At 39.1% G+C, this 16,944-nt stretch overlaps 1 protein-coding gene across 29 annotated transcripts in view; it reads left to right on the top strand.

The window, feature by feature from the left end:
* The window catches only part of EIF4G3 (eukaryotic translation initiation factor 4 gamma 3), a 286,899-nt gene that overhangs the window by 252,166 nt on the left and 17,789 nt on the right, over positions 1-16,944 (top strand). For all 29 annotated transcript variants that reach the window (XM_040463621.1, XM_040463813.1, XM_040463823.1 and 26 more), the window contains 5 exons: positions 797-915; positions 5,097-5,269; positions 11,871-11,996; positions 13,517-13,598; positions 16,083-16,181. In XM_040463621.1, coding sequence (XP_040319555.1) covers positions 797-915; positions 5,097-5,269; positions 11,871-11,996; positions 13,517-13,598; positions 16,083-16,181 — 599 coding nt within the window. The remainder of the gene's footprint in view (positions 1-796; positions 916-5,096; positions 5,270-11,870; positions 11,997-13,516; positions 13,599-16,082; positions 16,182-16,944) is intronic.

Genomic DNA, 16,944 nt, shown 5'->3' with positions numbered 1-16,944 from the left:
CATAACGAGATAGTGTATGAAAATATCTTGTGAGTAGTGAATAATGTGGCACAGCTGCCCTATGCATTTTTATCGTCTGGGTCATTCATTTATTCACCACATGCACACTGAACACCTGGTGACTTGTGGGCATTGGGTCTCTGCTTTCAGCCTTTAGTCTGCTGGGTCCAGAGGACTCCTGTGACATAATTCCACAAAAGGTATTGTATATAAGTACAAACTGAGAAAAATGCCACGGAGGAAAGGAGCAGAGTTCTAAGAGGGTACTTAACAAAGGAACTATCTGGAATTGATACAGACGGATATCAGGGAAGGCTTCCTCGGGTCTGATGAACCAGTAGGAGTCGAAATAGATTTATAAGAAGGGATGGGTATGGAGCAGAGAGAAAGATCACTCTGGCCAGAAGGAGCATCATGACATGTTCACGCAACTGCCAAAGGCCCGTGTGGTTGGAACTCTGTGCGTGATTGTACAAGCTTCACGTGCTGTTCATCACTGAAGCAGTGGAGAAGAATCAAAATGCAGAAAGGGACAAAAAAGCTCTAATTACAAAAGTTTACCGTACCCCTCTATTCTTTTCATTGTGGAATATGAAGTTACTTAGTGCCTATCTATGCTAAAAATAAATATTTCTCTTTTCGGCTTTTAGGTGTCTTGCTTTGTCAGATTTGTATCTATTTTAATGCTTTTATGGAAAAGTTGGTATAACAACAAATAAATATTGTCAACCATAATCCCCCATTTTAATTACAATTTTTGTCTGTTTTACTTCCTCACTTTTTTTAACCTCATTAGTAGCGAAGCCAGAAATTCCAGCAACAGCAGCCCCTGACAAGCCTGCGTTGTCAGAATTGGAGATGGCGAGGAAGTCTAAATCTATCATTGATGAGTTTCTACACATTAATGATTTTAAGGTAAATGAAGTTTCAGAAAAAGAAAGCAACAACACAAAGCCCCGTGGCAGAGAGATACAGTAACTTGGCTCTGGTCTAAAGCACTTGTCACTAAGACTTGGAGTAATCCAGGTCCCATGCAGTTCGGTTTGCACAACTCGGATGTGCTCTTGCCAGCTACTGTCTTTTAGATTGATGATGGAGTTCACAAGATCACATGGCAGGAAGGGGGAATGACTACCAGTCCATCCCCACAGTAGAAAAACCACATTGACTTTGATGTTCATGAGCAAAAACCCACACATTATCATTTTTAGGCATTCTTATCTAGCTGTACATTACCTGTTATGATCTTCACAGTCCTTTTATGGTCATTCTTGTACTAACTTTATGGCTAACATTACTTTTTATTTCATAAGTGGAAACCTGAGGCACCAAGGAGTAATCGCACTGCCAGGGCCAGACAGCCTAAGTGAAACATTCAAGACACAGCTTTGCATTTGCTATTCTTTAACCCCAACTTTCTCTTTGATCTTCATTTTAAGATGGTAGTGAATAAAATAGACATCATGCCTGACTTCATGAGCCCTAGAGTCTAGTGGCAGAGACAGGTGATAAAGAGTTAACTCTGGGGCGCCTGGGTGGCGCAGTCGGTTAAGCGTCCGACTTCAGCCAGGTCACGATCTCGCGGTCTGTGAGTTCGAGCCCCGCGTCAGGCTCTGGGCTGATGGCTCAGAGCCTGGAGCCTGTTTCCGATTCTGTGTCTCCCTCTCTCTCTGCCCCTCCCCCATTCATGCTCTGTCTCTCTCTGTCCTAAAAATAAATAAACGTTTGAAAGAGTTAACTCAAAAATAGGTATTTAAATTATAGTTATTGTAAATGCCAATACACCTCTAGGATCTTAGGAGAGATCATATAATAGGACCTAGCTTAGGGATCTGGAGTCAGCAGAGTCTTAATCTGTTAAATTATTTGTCAGATACATTAACTACTTTTGCTTTAACATTATATTAATTATTTCAAGCTTACTTGTTCTCTTGACAGTGTAGTTATTATTTGCTTTCTGTACATAACAGTCACCCTGATTAACTGTAGCCCAGCTTTCTAAAACCTCAAGCTTTTAAAAAATCATCTAAAATTCAGAAGAAGTACTAAGAGGTTTTGATGATGAGCCAGTTAGTTGGAGAGGAAATATCAAGTCAATGAGCAACAAATACTTTGAAAGGAGAAAAGTATCACTCTGAGGAATGGGAGCCATAGGGGGAAAAAGACCTAAATTCAACGGGAGGACTCTCTGAAAGATCTTAGCCCTAGGCCTGGCCTGTAGTATGGAAGAAACAGAGTCAGTTATGACTCGGGAATTTCATTGTACTGGGTCCAAGGCGCATCTGCTGCAGAATGATGATAAGAAGCAGGTGACATTGTCAGACATAGTGAGGGCTCCCTGTGTGCTAGGTGCCGTTAGTTCATTTAATCCTCATAACGCCCTCTTGATTTTAATATTATTATAATAGCTATTTTTATAGATAATGAAACTGAGATGCAAAAATGTTAAATAACTTGATGTGAGTCATGCTTCTGATAAGTGGCCAACTCAGGATTTAAAATTAGGCTTCTAAGGGTGCCCGGCTTGCTACGTCAGTAGAGCACGTAACCTGTGACCTCAGGGTTGTATGTGTGAGCCCCACATTGGGTATAGAGATTACTTAAAGAGAAAATCTTTAAAAAACAACAACAACAATAAAAGTAAAAGTAGGCTTCTAGCTTCAGAGCAGAGACTGTGATTTTATCTTATTACCTTTAAGATTATTAGTGTGTTATGCTAAAGGCTTACAGAGCTCATCCTAAAGGAAAGGTTTTTCTAGCATTTTAGTAGGTGGTGTTATTATTAAAAATAATACAAATTAATATGTACTGAGCTTTTGTGTTTGGCAGTGTGCAAAGTCCCTTTTTATGTTCATTCCTCAAGTAACCTTATGACGGGAAGTCAAGCCTGAGGGATTGTTACACTCCTGAGTTCATATAGTAGCAAGTGGCAGGGCCAGAATTCAAACTTACATTTGTCCGATTCCACACCCTATGGTTTTTAGCCTCTGTGGTATATAGTTATTGAGTACCTAAAATGTGCCAGCCACAATTTAGGAAACACTGCCTGGACATCGGATATGCTGTAGTGTATATATAGTGTGCAACATAGTCTATTTCTATGGGGCATTTGTGGAGCCTGTGTTCCAGTGGGAGATACAAAACTGCCCTAAAGATAGGTAATAAATAAACAACAAATACAAAAAGGAAAATAATGTTTCAGTGCAGAGAAGTAAAACTAGGTGATATGGTAGCCGGTGACTGGGCAGTCATAGACTGTAGGAGGTGTCCATTCACCTGAATACTCAATGAAATAAGAATCAACACGAGAAAATCAGGGAGAAGAGCAAGATGATGAATTGCTGTGACATTGAAAGCAGCATAATATAGTTCGTTGATACCACATGCAGATTCAGTGAATAAATTCCCCTTGTAAGACACTTGATCACTTCAAGTTAAATACTGAAGATATGTGCATTCATTTCCATGCTCTCCTGAAAAAGCTTTATAATGATGATGGTCTTTAAAATGAGGTAAAAATTCACAGGGATAAAGAGTAGAGGGAATAAACCGCACCAACACTCTGGAAGTTAGAAACTAGAAGGATGGGTGGTCATTTATTTAGCAGACTACGAATGCACGTAAGGTGCAGATGGGACTGAGAACAGAAGGACCAATTGGTTTAAAAGTGTATATAAGACGGTTTTAAAAGACAACTGGGCCGAATGTTTCCAAAACTGTGAATGTTCTAAAAAGATGAAGAGAAAGGACTGATCTGGATTAAAGGAGTCTAAAAAGACATCATGCATCCTGACATGTGATGTCAGGTTTTCAGTTGGGTCCTAAACAACAACAAAAAACTATATTTTGGACATTTGGGGACAGTTGTGGAAATTTCAAATATGTACTGTTTATCAGATAATATTTTTATTGACATTGTGTTGGTATTAAGTTTTTTACGTATCTATGAAGAAAACTAACAATTGATGAATCTAAACTGAAGTTACATACGTGTACATTGTACTATTCAATGTCTCTGTAGTTTGAAAGTTTTTTTTTTTTATTTTTTTATTTTTTTAATGTTTGTTTATTTTTGAGACAGAGACAGAGCATGAACAGGGGAGGGGCAGAGAGAGAGGGAGACACAGAATCTGAAACAGGCTCCAGGCTCTGAGCCGTCAGCACAGAGCCCGACGCGGGGCTCGAACTCACGGACCGTGAGATCATGACCTGAGCCGAAGTCGGACGCTTAACCGACCGAGCCACCCAGGCGCCCCATTGACAGTTTTTTAGATAAAAAGTTTATGTGGGGGAGGCATTAAGTAAAATAGCAGAGGAGAAATAAAGCAGCAGTGAGAAACCTACATGTGCTCTAGTCCCTTCTTCATTCAAGCAGCTGCTCTTCTCACATGCATCTTCCCTCTCAGAAGAGCTGCTCTCTTCAGAGGTTGAACCAAAGGATTTTGGATTCAGACAGAGTTGAGATAGCTGAGGGCAGGGAGGCACAGTGCTGTGTTGGTGATTCAGCAACCTTGGCTACCAGGCCTCAGAGATATGGACCTAGCCAGATCACCCCATGGTAAGGACCATTTCACGAGCCCCACACCCCAAGAATTTCCTAAGAGGGTTTTAGCACTTAAGCTAAGCAGACTAACTTTCATATGAAGGAAGACCTTCCTCGTTGAAGATTTTGCAAATATTAACATACCCAGACAGAATTACCTCAGTTGCCACATTAAGTCATTTGGCACGTGATGATGAATTTCTGTTTCTTAATATACCATTTTCAGGTTTTTAAATGGTCATAAGATAGGTAAACATTTTGTAGAAAAACACACTTCGGCCCTTTGCGTGATTGTTGATAAATTGTGAAGCTAAACGTATTACTCTTCTTAAGATCCTCTTTTTTTTTTCTGTTTTTAAATATGGCTAATATTGCCCTTGTCAGCCTGCATTTTCCTGAGCTAAATTAATGTTTTTTTAAAAATGTATGAATACTAGCTTGTTTGTGGAGCTTTCTGCTGACTTTGTCATAAGTAAAAGATTGTAAACTTATTTTAACGCTTTGGTAATGGGATCCAGATATTAGACTAAGCTGTTATTTGCTATTTGAACAGGAAGCCATGCAGTGTGTGGAAGAGCTGAATGCCCAGGGCCTGCTACATGTGTTTGTGAGAATGGGAGTGGAGTCCACCCTGGAAAGGAGCCAGATCACCAGGGATCACATGGGCCAATTACTGTATCAGCTGGTGCAGTCAGAAAAACTCAGCAAACAGGACTTTTTCAAAGGGTCAGTATCCTCTTCAAGAGTGGTATTCAGTTACTAGGCTCTTGAGTAGTGGTTATTTTTAAAAGTACATATATTTTTAAGTATTTATCTATTTCCATAGAGTAAAATTATGTCCACTGTAATTGGATAATTACAATTGTTGTGTAATACACTGATAATTATAATTGCGTAATATACTGATAGTGTGTTGGTGGATATGATGGCATTTTGTAGATTGTGCTAGGGCATAAAGGTTATTTATCTCCTGGTTTTCCAAATCCTATTGTTTATACCTGTGTTAAGGTGTAAGTAAGGTAATAGAGACCCCTTCACCTTGGGGAAACTCAGGCCCTCAGCAGCCCGTTTACCTGTAAATCCCTAGGTGTTCTTTGAGGAAAAAAACTTTAAAGAAAAAAAAAAGTTTATTTATTTTGAGAGAGAGCACACTCACAGGAGGGGCAGAGGGAGAGAGAGGGAATCTCAAGCAGGCTCCACACTGTAGACACGGTGCCTGATGCAGGGCTCAAGCCCACAAAACACGAGATCATGACCTGAATTGAAATCAAGAGTCAGATGCTCAACCGACTAAGCCACCCAGACGCCCCATAGAAGCTTTTTTTATGTGAGAAAATTTCTGGAAAATCAACTTAGACCTAAAAGCCTTATCCTTTCAATAAACCCTGGTTATTTTGGCCAAGGGATGCTTATCTGTCCACTCTAGCCCCATAGCAGGACGTGTTACTCCAAGTTGTTAATGACTTAGTCTGTTCCGGGTTGGTTTCATTATGATTCCTGTTGATGACTGCTTTGATGAAGTCTGGCTGTCACTAGTGTTGTATCTTCATTAGATCAGGTTCTGATTTGTTTGTTATCATCACATGTGTGTGAATTGGATTCTTTATGGTACAGCCACAGAATCTTACCCAGGTTGAGATTCTGAAATCAAGGTTTAAGGTGAAAATTGCATACGGTAAAAAGTTTCTGTTTTAGGAGCTGTGTTACGTAAATATAAACATAGAAACACACCCGGCCCTGCCAGGTGCCCGCTCTCTAATTGTTCAGGAACTAATATTTCTTGAAGGCAGGACGTCAGATTCTCCTCTCCAATCTCATACTTGACATATGTTCATTGGGTGCAATGACAGTAAGAATTCTACACTATTTATTTTTCTCTTTGTTTTTTTTTTTTTTTAACTTTTTTTTAATACTTATTTTTGAGGGGAAGGGGGAGCAGAGAGAGAGGGAGACACAGGTCCGAAGCCAGCTCTAGGCTTGGGCTGTCAGCACAGAGCCTGATGCAGGGCTCAAACCCACAAACCATGAGATCATGACCTGAGCCAAAAGCGGATGCTTAAGTGACTGAGCTACCCAGGCACCCCTTTATTTTTCTCTTTGTAAATCTTTTTTGCCAAGCTCATATTATATTCTTGAAAATTAAATGCACATGTGATAAAATGCCACTGTGTGTCTTTCGGGTATGGTCAACCTCTTAGAATAGCGTAATCATTAAATGCCACAGTTGAATATGTTCAGGAATGATTACTCTTTTGATTTTGTGAGCAATGGTGGTGTTTTCAAGGTCCTAGAATATACATACTTGCCCCTAGGATTATTACTAAGCTGTCTTTGAGTAATAAGGTAGATTTCTATGAATTCAGTGAATGACTAGATTTAGGCCATCTGACCCAGTTACCTTAGTAAGAAACTTCGGCAGAAGTTGCTGTGATTGTTGTCCTTTAAGGCCAAGATGCGGGGCACCTAGGTGGCTCAGTTGGTTAAGCATCCGACTCTTTATCTCAGCTCAGGTCTTGATGTCAGGGTCATGAGTTTGAGCCCTGCATTGGGCTCTGTCCTGGCCATGAAGCCTACTTCAAAAAAAAAAAAAAGAAGGCCAAGATGGTTTCCCAGTTTTAAAAAGAGAAATCGAGTCACTCCAGTAACCAGCCAGTGTAAACAGCAAGAGCAAATGAGGGTAACCACACCCTCACAAATAAATCTAAGTTCTGTTCCTAGCCAGCTTGAAATCCTACAACTACATCTGAGGTCACAATTGTGTTAATTTATAAATATTTGCTTCTTTCTCATCTGTTATGATATATTCATCAGATAATTTCAGAAATGAGAATGCTGGATTATTATTTAACCCTTTCTGCCTCTCTTCAGACTGTGCTCCTAAGTTTATTTCTGTCTAGAAAGACCCCAGGAAGTGCCGTCTGGCTTCATTGTCTTCATTGAACGTGAGAGGTTCATTGCTTGATTGCTAGGCTCCCTCAGACATTGGCATTTCCCTTTGGGGGATTCCCTGTGGGGAAAAAATGTCATACTCAGACATCAGTGTCTACACTTTCATTGGTGGTGGCCCTGTTGCTGCTGCTGGCAATATAGCCACCACCTTTTATTTATACTGAAAATGAGATGAACACTTCTGTGCTTCGGTATCTACTTCATCTTTCCCTATTCCGATTTCCTTCTATAGCCAGAGAGAATGCAGTGATTCCAGACCTCACTTTTGATACTTTGTTAGATCTCACCGCGCCATCCTTAGACCCAGACCCCTGTGAAGACCCATGTTCCTTACTAAATGGAGAGGCCTGGCAGTTTTTTTCTAAGATGAAAACAAACAGCCACTTGTCATCCACCAGGAGTTTCCTTGCAAATAGATCAAAGTTTCCTAATTACTTCTAAAGCCCAAATTATAAATAGTTCATACTGTCTAAAGAGGCCATTTCATTGGAGCCATGGAAATGCCCCAAGTTTTTTGTCTCTTTGGTCCCAATATCCAAAGACCTCTGTCCTTACATAGCATATGGGCGAACATCTAAGCTCAGCTTCCTTGGATGCTGCTACTGCTTAGATGCCAATTTCTGAGCAGTGGTTAAAGCTGTTCCCTCCCAGCTCCCCAAACCCGAGTCGATGGAAAGTATAAGGCCTCCCTGTTTACTGGGCACTGATCAGTCAACTATTAATCTGCCATTTCTCCTACAGAACTCTTCAAAGGATGCACTGCTACTAAATTCTAATACTAGACAGAAGTTTTAAATAGGCTTTCTAGTCAGGTTGTTTACTAGATAGTTTATCAACCCCAAGCATAGTAGTTGCCACATATAAAATATATCCCTACAAAGGCAACATCAAACCATCTTGAAATTTTCAGGACTTAAATCTAGATACTTTATGAGGTAAATCAGGTAGGTAGGTAGATGCATTATTGTATAGGTAGATAGGTTTCAAACAGTGTTGATAAATTCATTTTATATCATGGCATTAGAAGACTTCTTTCTTAAAGCTATCTAGTAAAGATAGTTCACTATTAGCCATGGAATTTGGAATCACTGAAAGTGTAATAAACAAATGAAAACCAAGACAGTAAAAATTGGAGTTGTCAATAGACACAAAATATGGGCCCTTCAGGAAGCTTGACTTTGGAAGATATTTGTTGGAGAGAAAATTCTTATCTCCTCCTTGACTATCTTGGGGAACTTTTCCTGCCACTCAACAGCAGTTCTACCCTGCTATTCAAAGCTTACACAGACATGTAGACTAAGTTTCAGGTGCAAAATTGCAGAGGTGCAAAAAAACCCAAAAAATTGCTGACCTGCTGGTTAATAGTGGAAACCAAGTTTGCTCACAAAGGTAAGATCTAGCTTAAAAAATGTTTTCCATAGTGATCCTTTGAATATGATACTAGAGTACAAGAAACTTTCATCATCATTTCTTTCTTTTACCTGGAATTAGATTCTGTTATGACCAGTCATAATAATACTTGATTAATCTGATTTTTAGATGTTCTCACTGTTTCTTGTTTATCTACATCAAGATTTACTTTTTTATTAAGTTATCACAGTGCAAAGTGTGGGAGATGCTACTGACAATACTATTTGTTTCCAATTACGGAACATTATTTTGCCTTTTCAGCAGAGTTTTGATCAGAACTTCAGTGAATTTAAAAAAAAACCTTTTTTTTAACTACCATGTATCCCTTTAATTATGTTTTAGACAGGAACTCAATATATAAAGAAAATAAAAGTAGAGCCTCTGTAGTTGAGATGGAGGGAAGGATACCTGTGGACCTCACCAAAGTTTAGTCCATTTGGTGTAATGGTCACTACATACCAAGAAGCAAGGGTATGGTGTAGTTCTGTCTCAATTCATTCATCTGGCAGAAAATGTATATTATACAAGGTAGTGTTACAGGCTGTGTAATACTCCAAAGACAAAGATAGCTAGAAGTTTCTGTACACCATGGATTTTTCTTTTAAAATTGTACAAAAGAATTTAGGAACTGTAAACCTGAAAAGAAGCCTCTTACAAGCTTGTTCTACAGAAATCCTGTGTTCAGCCAAATACAGGTTTTTTATTTTTTAAGTTTATTTATTTTGAGAGAGAGCACGTATGTGCACAATAGTGAGGGAGCGGCAGAGAGAGAGAGAGAGAGAGAGAGAGAGAGCGAGAGCGAGAGAGGGAGAGAGAAAGAGAAAGAGAATCCCAAGAAGGTTCTGCAGTGCTGAAACCCTGATGCACGGCTCTAACTCACAAACTGTGAAATCATGACCTGAGCCGAAATCAAGAGTTGGACACTTAACAACTGAGCCACCCAGGTGCCCTCTCAGCCAAATATGTTTTTTTTCAGCAGTATGGATTTGACCAGTGATTGTGTTCTGCATACTGTCCCTTGATGACTGACTAATCAAGAACTAGCAAACCAAGGCAAGAATATGGTTATCTTCTAGTTTTGATTTGAGATGAAAATAGCAGATCTGCTGAAAGACTGGATGGCTACAGTTGTCTCACGGGCTCATTAAACAGCTTAATCTATGGCATTAAACCATGGAACATGAATTCACATTGTAGGATGATTAGCCCAGGAATTGTGGAGTCCACCCAGATTATGTTCCATCAGTGGCACATTAACTGAGCCTAAAGTGTTCATATAATGAGAGAAGAGTCCAGTTAATCTGTTGTATAGCAAGTAGATATCAAATAATTTTAAGCTGTGAGGGCAGAAAGTCAGCATTAAGGATTCACAAGGCCCAGACTTATGTTGCAGAGCTACAAACTGTTTTGAAATGACATCTTCAGAAAGGCAACCCTCCATTGTAGTGGTATCTCTTTTTAAGTGAAAAATTTTAATGACATGTAGACCTCTGCAGTAGGTAAACAGAGTGGCATACTCAAGCTAAAAGCCAAAAACTACAGTGAGAAAGCACCCATTTTATGTATGAAGAGATCTGAAAGGCTATGAAGACAAATACTACCTGCCCTACACTCACTCATTCCTTTCCTTATGATTGTGCGCATTTCCTTGTAATTATGTGTATGCCTCCTTGAGTTAAATTTACTTTCGTTTTTGTCCTTTTTAACATGCTGTATATGGGACTGATTAACAAAGTTTTGAGTTATGTTTTTATATTTTTAAGTGAATAACTGTGATTTTTACCTTAAATAACTGCTGATATTTTGTATATGTGACTTTCCCAAGTTTTATATTTAAATACCATTTATTTTATTTCTCATTGAAAAAAATTTCAGGCCATGAAATCTGGAAACCATTAGCCTTTCTTTAAAGGTGCAACAGTTTTGGGGCACCTGGGTGGCTCAGTTGGTTAAGTATCCAACTTCGGCTCAGGTCTGATTTCACTGTACGTGGATTCGAGCCCCACATTGGGCTGTGTGCTGACAGCTCATAGCCTGGAGCCTGCTTCAGATTCTGTGTCTCCCTCTCTCTCTGACCCTCCCCGACTTGCAATCTGTGTGTGTGTGTGTGTGTGTGTGTGTGTGTGTGTGTGTGTGTGTCTCAAAAATAAACAAACATTAAAGGTACAACAGTTTTTAATAAGTCGTAACAATGATGTTATTAGTAACGTTATCAGACTCCTTTATATCCATCCAGTTTGTTTCCCTATTATGAGCTCCTCAAGAACAAGGATTTTTGTCTTTTTTTTTTCTCTTTGGGTCTAGTCTACATTATAGTAAAATTTTCAGTCCGTGTATCTGACTGGTCCAGGGAATATGATACTCAGCTGCGGTGAACTCATTAGATAGTGTAGGAATAGATTAAATATCTCTTTCCCCAGAACTTAACATGGCTGCCTTGTTTGCATCCTGAAATCTTCCAGAAGTCACCTTCATACAGAACTCTCTTCTGACCACCCTCTCCGTTGGGATATCCTGATACTATAGTTCATGTTCATCAGAGTATTAGCCCTTTCTGCAAACATGCTTTTGTTTGTGCTATTCATTTTTTTTTAATTTGAGAGAGAGAGAGAGCATATGTACAAGGGGGGGGGCAGTGGGAGAGGGAGGGAGAGAATCTTAAGCAGGCTCCATGCTGAGCATAGAACCCAACACAAGGCTCGATCTCACAACAGTGAAATCATGACCTGAGCCGAAGTCAAGAGTCAGATGTTTAACTGACTGAGCCACCCAGGGGCCCCTAGAATTTCTCCTCTACTAATACAGGTTTTTGAGAACAAGAATATATTTATCAGTTACTTTATGCCTGGCATAGTATCTAACATAGTAGGTGCTTTAATAGATATTTGCTGACTGAGTTTTGGACTCTTTATTTAATCTTAACTTCTGAATTATATTTGTGTGAAATGTTCTTCTTGTTCTTGTCTAGTTTTTCAGAAACGTTGGAATTGGCAGATGACATGGCTATTGATATTCCCCACATTTGGTTGTACCTTGCTGAACTGGTGACCCCCATGTTAAAAGAAGGTGGAATCTCTATGAGAGAACTTATCATGTAAGTTGTACTTGTTTTTGTTTTCATTTTGTGTGTGTGTATATCAAGATAAACTGATGCAAAACTTACCAGCTATCTCTAGCATAGTGCTCTTTCCTTAGTGCCTTTGTAGGCTCTTGGATGCAGCCTGTGACTCTTTAAGACTTCTTATTTCAGGGGATTAAGACGTACAAACTGCCCATTACAAATTAAAGTCATGGGGATGAAACGTATAGTGTAAGGAATATAGCCAATGATACTATAATAACTTTGTATGGTGACAGATAACTACACTTATCGTAGTGATCATTTTATAGTATATATAATTGTCACATCACTATGTTGTACACCTGAAACTAATACAATTATACTTCAATGTAAAAAAAAAAAAAAAGGACTTATTTCTGTATAAAAATGTTACATTACACTGTATCTCCATCAGAGAAGTGACAGGGATATGATAACCCTGTGGTCCGTTGAGGTTAGCAGTATTTGTAGATGGGGCTCCAAAATCACATAACTGGAAGGTTATTGCTCCTGGAAGCTTAATGTTAATCTGACTTTTATGTCTGTCCTTGCTCAAATGCCATAAGTTATTTCTACATGATAGCTTGTCAGACTGATACGTACATGCTACATGCTCTGGTTGTAGTAAAGGGACTGCATCTCTGGCATTCCTACATTTGGACAGGAGTCCGAAGTTGTTTCTACTTTGTATACACTAGTTTTTCCTAAACTCTTCTTTAGAACATTAGTATTTCCCCAAAAATTGTTCATATGGTCCTACTCTATGTACTATTATGTCTCTTTTGTTTGAGGTTCACAAAGTATATTACAGCACATTAAAGATTATGAGAATTCTATAGTGAAACCAAACAATAAAAACAAGATTTGGGTGCTTGGCTGGCTCAGTCAGTAGAGTATGCAACTCTTCATCTCACAGTTGTGAGTTCAAGCCCCACGTTGGCTGTAGAGCTTACTTAAAAAAATAAATAATAAATTTAACAAAACCTATTTAGCTTTGTTTAATGCAGCATTCTCTCAATTGTAGAATTCTTTTCTTGAGGAATAATTATTCATATCCTGTGGAACACAGTGTGGGATATACTAGTTTAGACTCTGAAAATAAATGGTCCCTTTCTGTTTCATCTATATTGTAAAGAAAAACTTCCTTTCTTAAAAATATTTCATAACTAAGTTTCACATCTCCCAGTTACCTAAGGTGCTTCTCTCATTTAGGCTTGAAGTGGTGTATATGTAAATAGATTATTAAATGAGACTGATCATTGCATTGCTTCTATCACTGAGGCAGTTAAAGAAAAAGGCAAAACCCGGGAAATCTAAAGTCCCTTTCCGGCTTCTCCATGAAGCATAGAGTGAACTTGAAGTCTGAACTACTTCTGCTGAACATTACTTAGAGCATGTCCTGAAGCTTTCTCTTGCCCAATATGATTTAGGTTCAGCACACATTGTTCACCTAGTGTTTTAGAACTGGAAGTTTGGTTCAGAGGTACTTAATCACTACTCCTGTCTTTTTACAGAGAATTTAGCAAACCTTTACTTCCTGTTGGAAGAGCTGGGGTCTTACTTTCTGAAATATTGCACCTTCTATGCAAACAAATGGTGAGTATTAAACTGAGTGTTAGACTCAACAGCGTCTTAGGCAAGGCAATGATTGTAATCTTGAGTTATCTGTGAATAGCTTAGGTACCGCTATGCAAGTATTTCTGTTTTTCTTTTCCTTTTTGAAAAGAAGAGCGAGGCCTCTGTTTCAACCTAGTTTCTTACAGAGGTGTATTTCTCCTTCTGTTTACTAGTAACTTGGGAAAGAATTATCTAATCTCAACTGGATTTGGTATAATTCTAAATAATCTCAAGATATGTTATATTTGTGGCTAGTAATTTTATCTTCTCTTGAAACAAAATGCCTGCATTATTTATACTCTTTAATACATTTCAGTGAAAACGCCTTGCTTTCAAAGAAAGGTAAGATTCCTAAAATGATTAATTTTATTAATTTTGGATCTCAAGCTAGGTAATCTGATTAGTAATAGGTGTTAAAAATGTTATACAGGGGCGCCTGGGTGGCGCAGTCGGTTAAGCGTCCGACTTCAGCCAGGTCACGATTTCGCGGTCCGTGAGTTCGAGCCCCGCGTCAGGCTCTGGGCTGATGGCTCGGAGCCTGGAGCCTGTTTCCGATTCTGTGTCTCCCTCTCTCTCTGCCCCTCGCCCGTTCATGCTCTGTCTCTCTCGGTCCCAAAAATAAATAAACGTTGAAAAAAAAATTTAAAAAAAAAAAAATGTTATACAGGGGTGCCTAGATGACTTAGTCTGTTAAGCTTCCAACTCTGATCTCAGCTAGGGTCTTGATCTCAGGGTCATGAGTTCACGCTCTGCATTGGGCTCCACACTGGGCATGGAACCTACTTTTTAAAAAAGGGGTGGGGGGGGGTTTCCCTCAGTGGCTCAGTTAGGTTGGGCAACTCTTGATTTTGGCTTGGGTCATGATCTCATGCTTTGTGAAATCGAGCCCCACGTCAGGCTCTGCACTGGCTGCACAGAGCCTGCTTGGGATTCTCTTTCTCCCTCCCTCTCTGCCCCTCACATGTGCGTGTGTGCGCTCACTCTGTCTCTCTCTCTTTCTCAAAATAAATTAATTTTTAAAAAGATTCTATAGGATTGTGAACTGCTGTCTTAAAGTTAAACTTATTTTAGTTTAATAAATACTGTACAATTCTCTGTAAAACCCTGTGCCAGCATCTCCGTGTACAAAGACAACTAAGCCTTCAAAAAATTTATAAACTAGAAAGGAAGACAAGTCTAAACCAAAAATTTCAAAAGAGTGTATTGATGCCGTATTAGAGGTCTAAGAGGTTTGGGAAAGTGGTGTTAACAACACCTACAAGTGATAACATCAAAACAGAACTCATACATGAAAATTTTGGAGTGAATTTTGACGGATTCAAACCGTAGCCAAAGGTATGGGGATGATAGATTTCATTGTTTTGTAGGCATTAGTATAGAAAGTCTCTTGAATGTACAGAAGACCCTTTGTATTTCATCTGTGTAATAGTTATTTGTAGTTACTAAATAGCCTGGTCTCTAGTTCTAGTTGATTATTTGTTATTACTAAAGTTTTTATTGAATCCTAATTTGTACATCCAAAATTCCTTCCTCCTTTCCTAATCTACTTCACCTTAGTCCTTATTAAAAAGCTAAATTCTTACTAACTTTTATCTGTAGAAACAGAAAAAGCAAATTCTCACTTTTCCTAACCAAATTCTCATAGAGCATAAACTCTGAAGTGAGAGATCCTGAGTTTAAATCCTGACTCTGCCAAGTTATCAGCTATGCCTTGGGCAAGTTACTCTATGAAATAATTAGTAATATGATTCATAGCTGATAGCCACAGCCTCGAAGGCTGAGAGTTCCCTGCATCACTGTGACTTTGTTCAGGGAGTGGACTTGTACCTTCTCATCAGTTTTCCAGCCAACAAGAGCTCTCCTCTGTTGTTTCTTGGGCTCAATGTTGTTCTTCTTGCCCTTGAAATACTTCTCATTCCTGGTTCAGGAGCAGCAACCTCTTTATTCATTCTCCGGTTAGGCAGCGTGATCCTGATCTGTTGCGAAGAGGGATTCCAGTGAGGCTTGATGTATGACTTTAATAGTGGATACATATATATACCACTAGGAAAAGAGACGCTGTTGAATTTATAAACTCTGTGAATTGGACTTGTTTTAGGTGATTATATTCATAAATCCCAAACTGAGCTTGCAATTTCCTAGATTAGTCATCTGACAAAATTAATTATTGAACCTTAAACAGCTATACTTCAGCCATTCACCGTTACATTTACTACATACATTCAGACATCTTGGTGTGAGGGCCAGGAGTCCTGAGAAACTAACTTTATATCAACAAGGGAAAAGTTTTGATTTTTCAGTCTTTATATTTCTATACTCTTGACTTCAAGCAAGCCTTTTCTCCTAATCCGCCCCCGCCCCCTCCCCGTGACTGTCCTCCTTCTCCTCCTCCTCTCTTCTTCCTCTTCATCATCATCCTATCTTTATATAAAAGTAAATGGACTGGACTTATCTCTGTTTTAGAGCCATAAGAAAGTGGGAGCCTTATGGAGGGAGGCTGACCTCACCTGGAAGGACTTTTTACCAGAAGGGGAAGATGTACATAATTTTCTCTTGGAGCAGGTAAGTAAGAACAAGGCTTATGCCTTTCTGTTTAATAGTAGTTGGTCTGGTTCATAGAAAAAATGAAGGTAATTTCATTAGTAGTCCAGTTATTAAAATTAGACCAAAATAGGAATTATGGTCAAGATGTCATTTTAAGTCCATGCTTTAGGGCCACTCAACTATTCACTCATTAGATAATAGATAAAAAAATAAAATTTAAAGGACTTAGCCACACACAGAGAAAACGAGCTACATATCTCCATGAACCAAAAAATGAAATTGACAAATAAAGTGGGGGTAATAGGGCTAAAGCGGCAAGTCTTCTGAGCTCTGGGTCTAAATGCCACTAGAGACACCTAGAAGTTATTTCGGTGAGGAAATGGGGACTAGAATGCCCCTTACAAGGTAGAAAATTGGAGGACAGACATACTTCATGAAGCCAGGTGGGAACTCCACAGATAGACAAATGACACTCTTGCAGCCAAAACCGTAGCTAGGCTGTCCACTTGGTAACTGGATCCAGAAATCCACAACAAGGCAAAAGGCCCATGGTCAATATAATGTAGTTCTAAATAAGGAATTGTGGAGCATCAGAAAGAGGCAACCATAAAAATACTAGACAAGGAAGAGTGACCAAGAAAGGAAACAACTCTCTCTCAAAATGATCACAATCTGAAAATTAGTATATTGAGCTGGATAAAGACACACTGTGTTAAGTTAATATGGACATTAGCTTCCTTTTGGTTATCGTCCAGATACACTGGGGAGTGCTTCTGCCAAA

This window comes from Herpailurus yagouaroundi, unplaced genomic scaffold (genome assembly GCF_014898765.1).
Source record: "Herpailurus yagouaroundi ecotype Mexico unplaced genomic scaffold, PumYag 77, whole genome shotgun sequence".
NCBI classification, from domain to species: domain Eukaryota; kingdom Metazoa; phylum Chordata; class Mammalia; order Carnivora; family Felidae; genus Herpailurus; species Herpailurus yagouaroundi.
The sequence above is the reverse complement of the archived record's forward strand: the minus strand, read 5'-3'. Positions and strand labels throughout refer to the sequence as shown.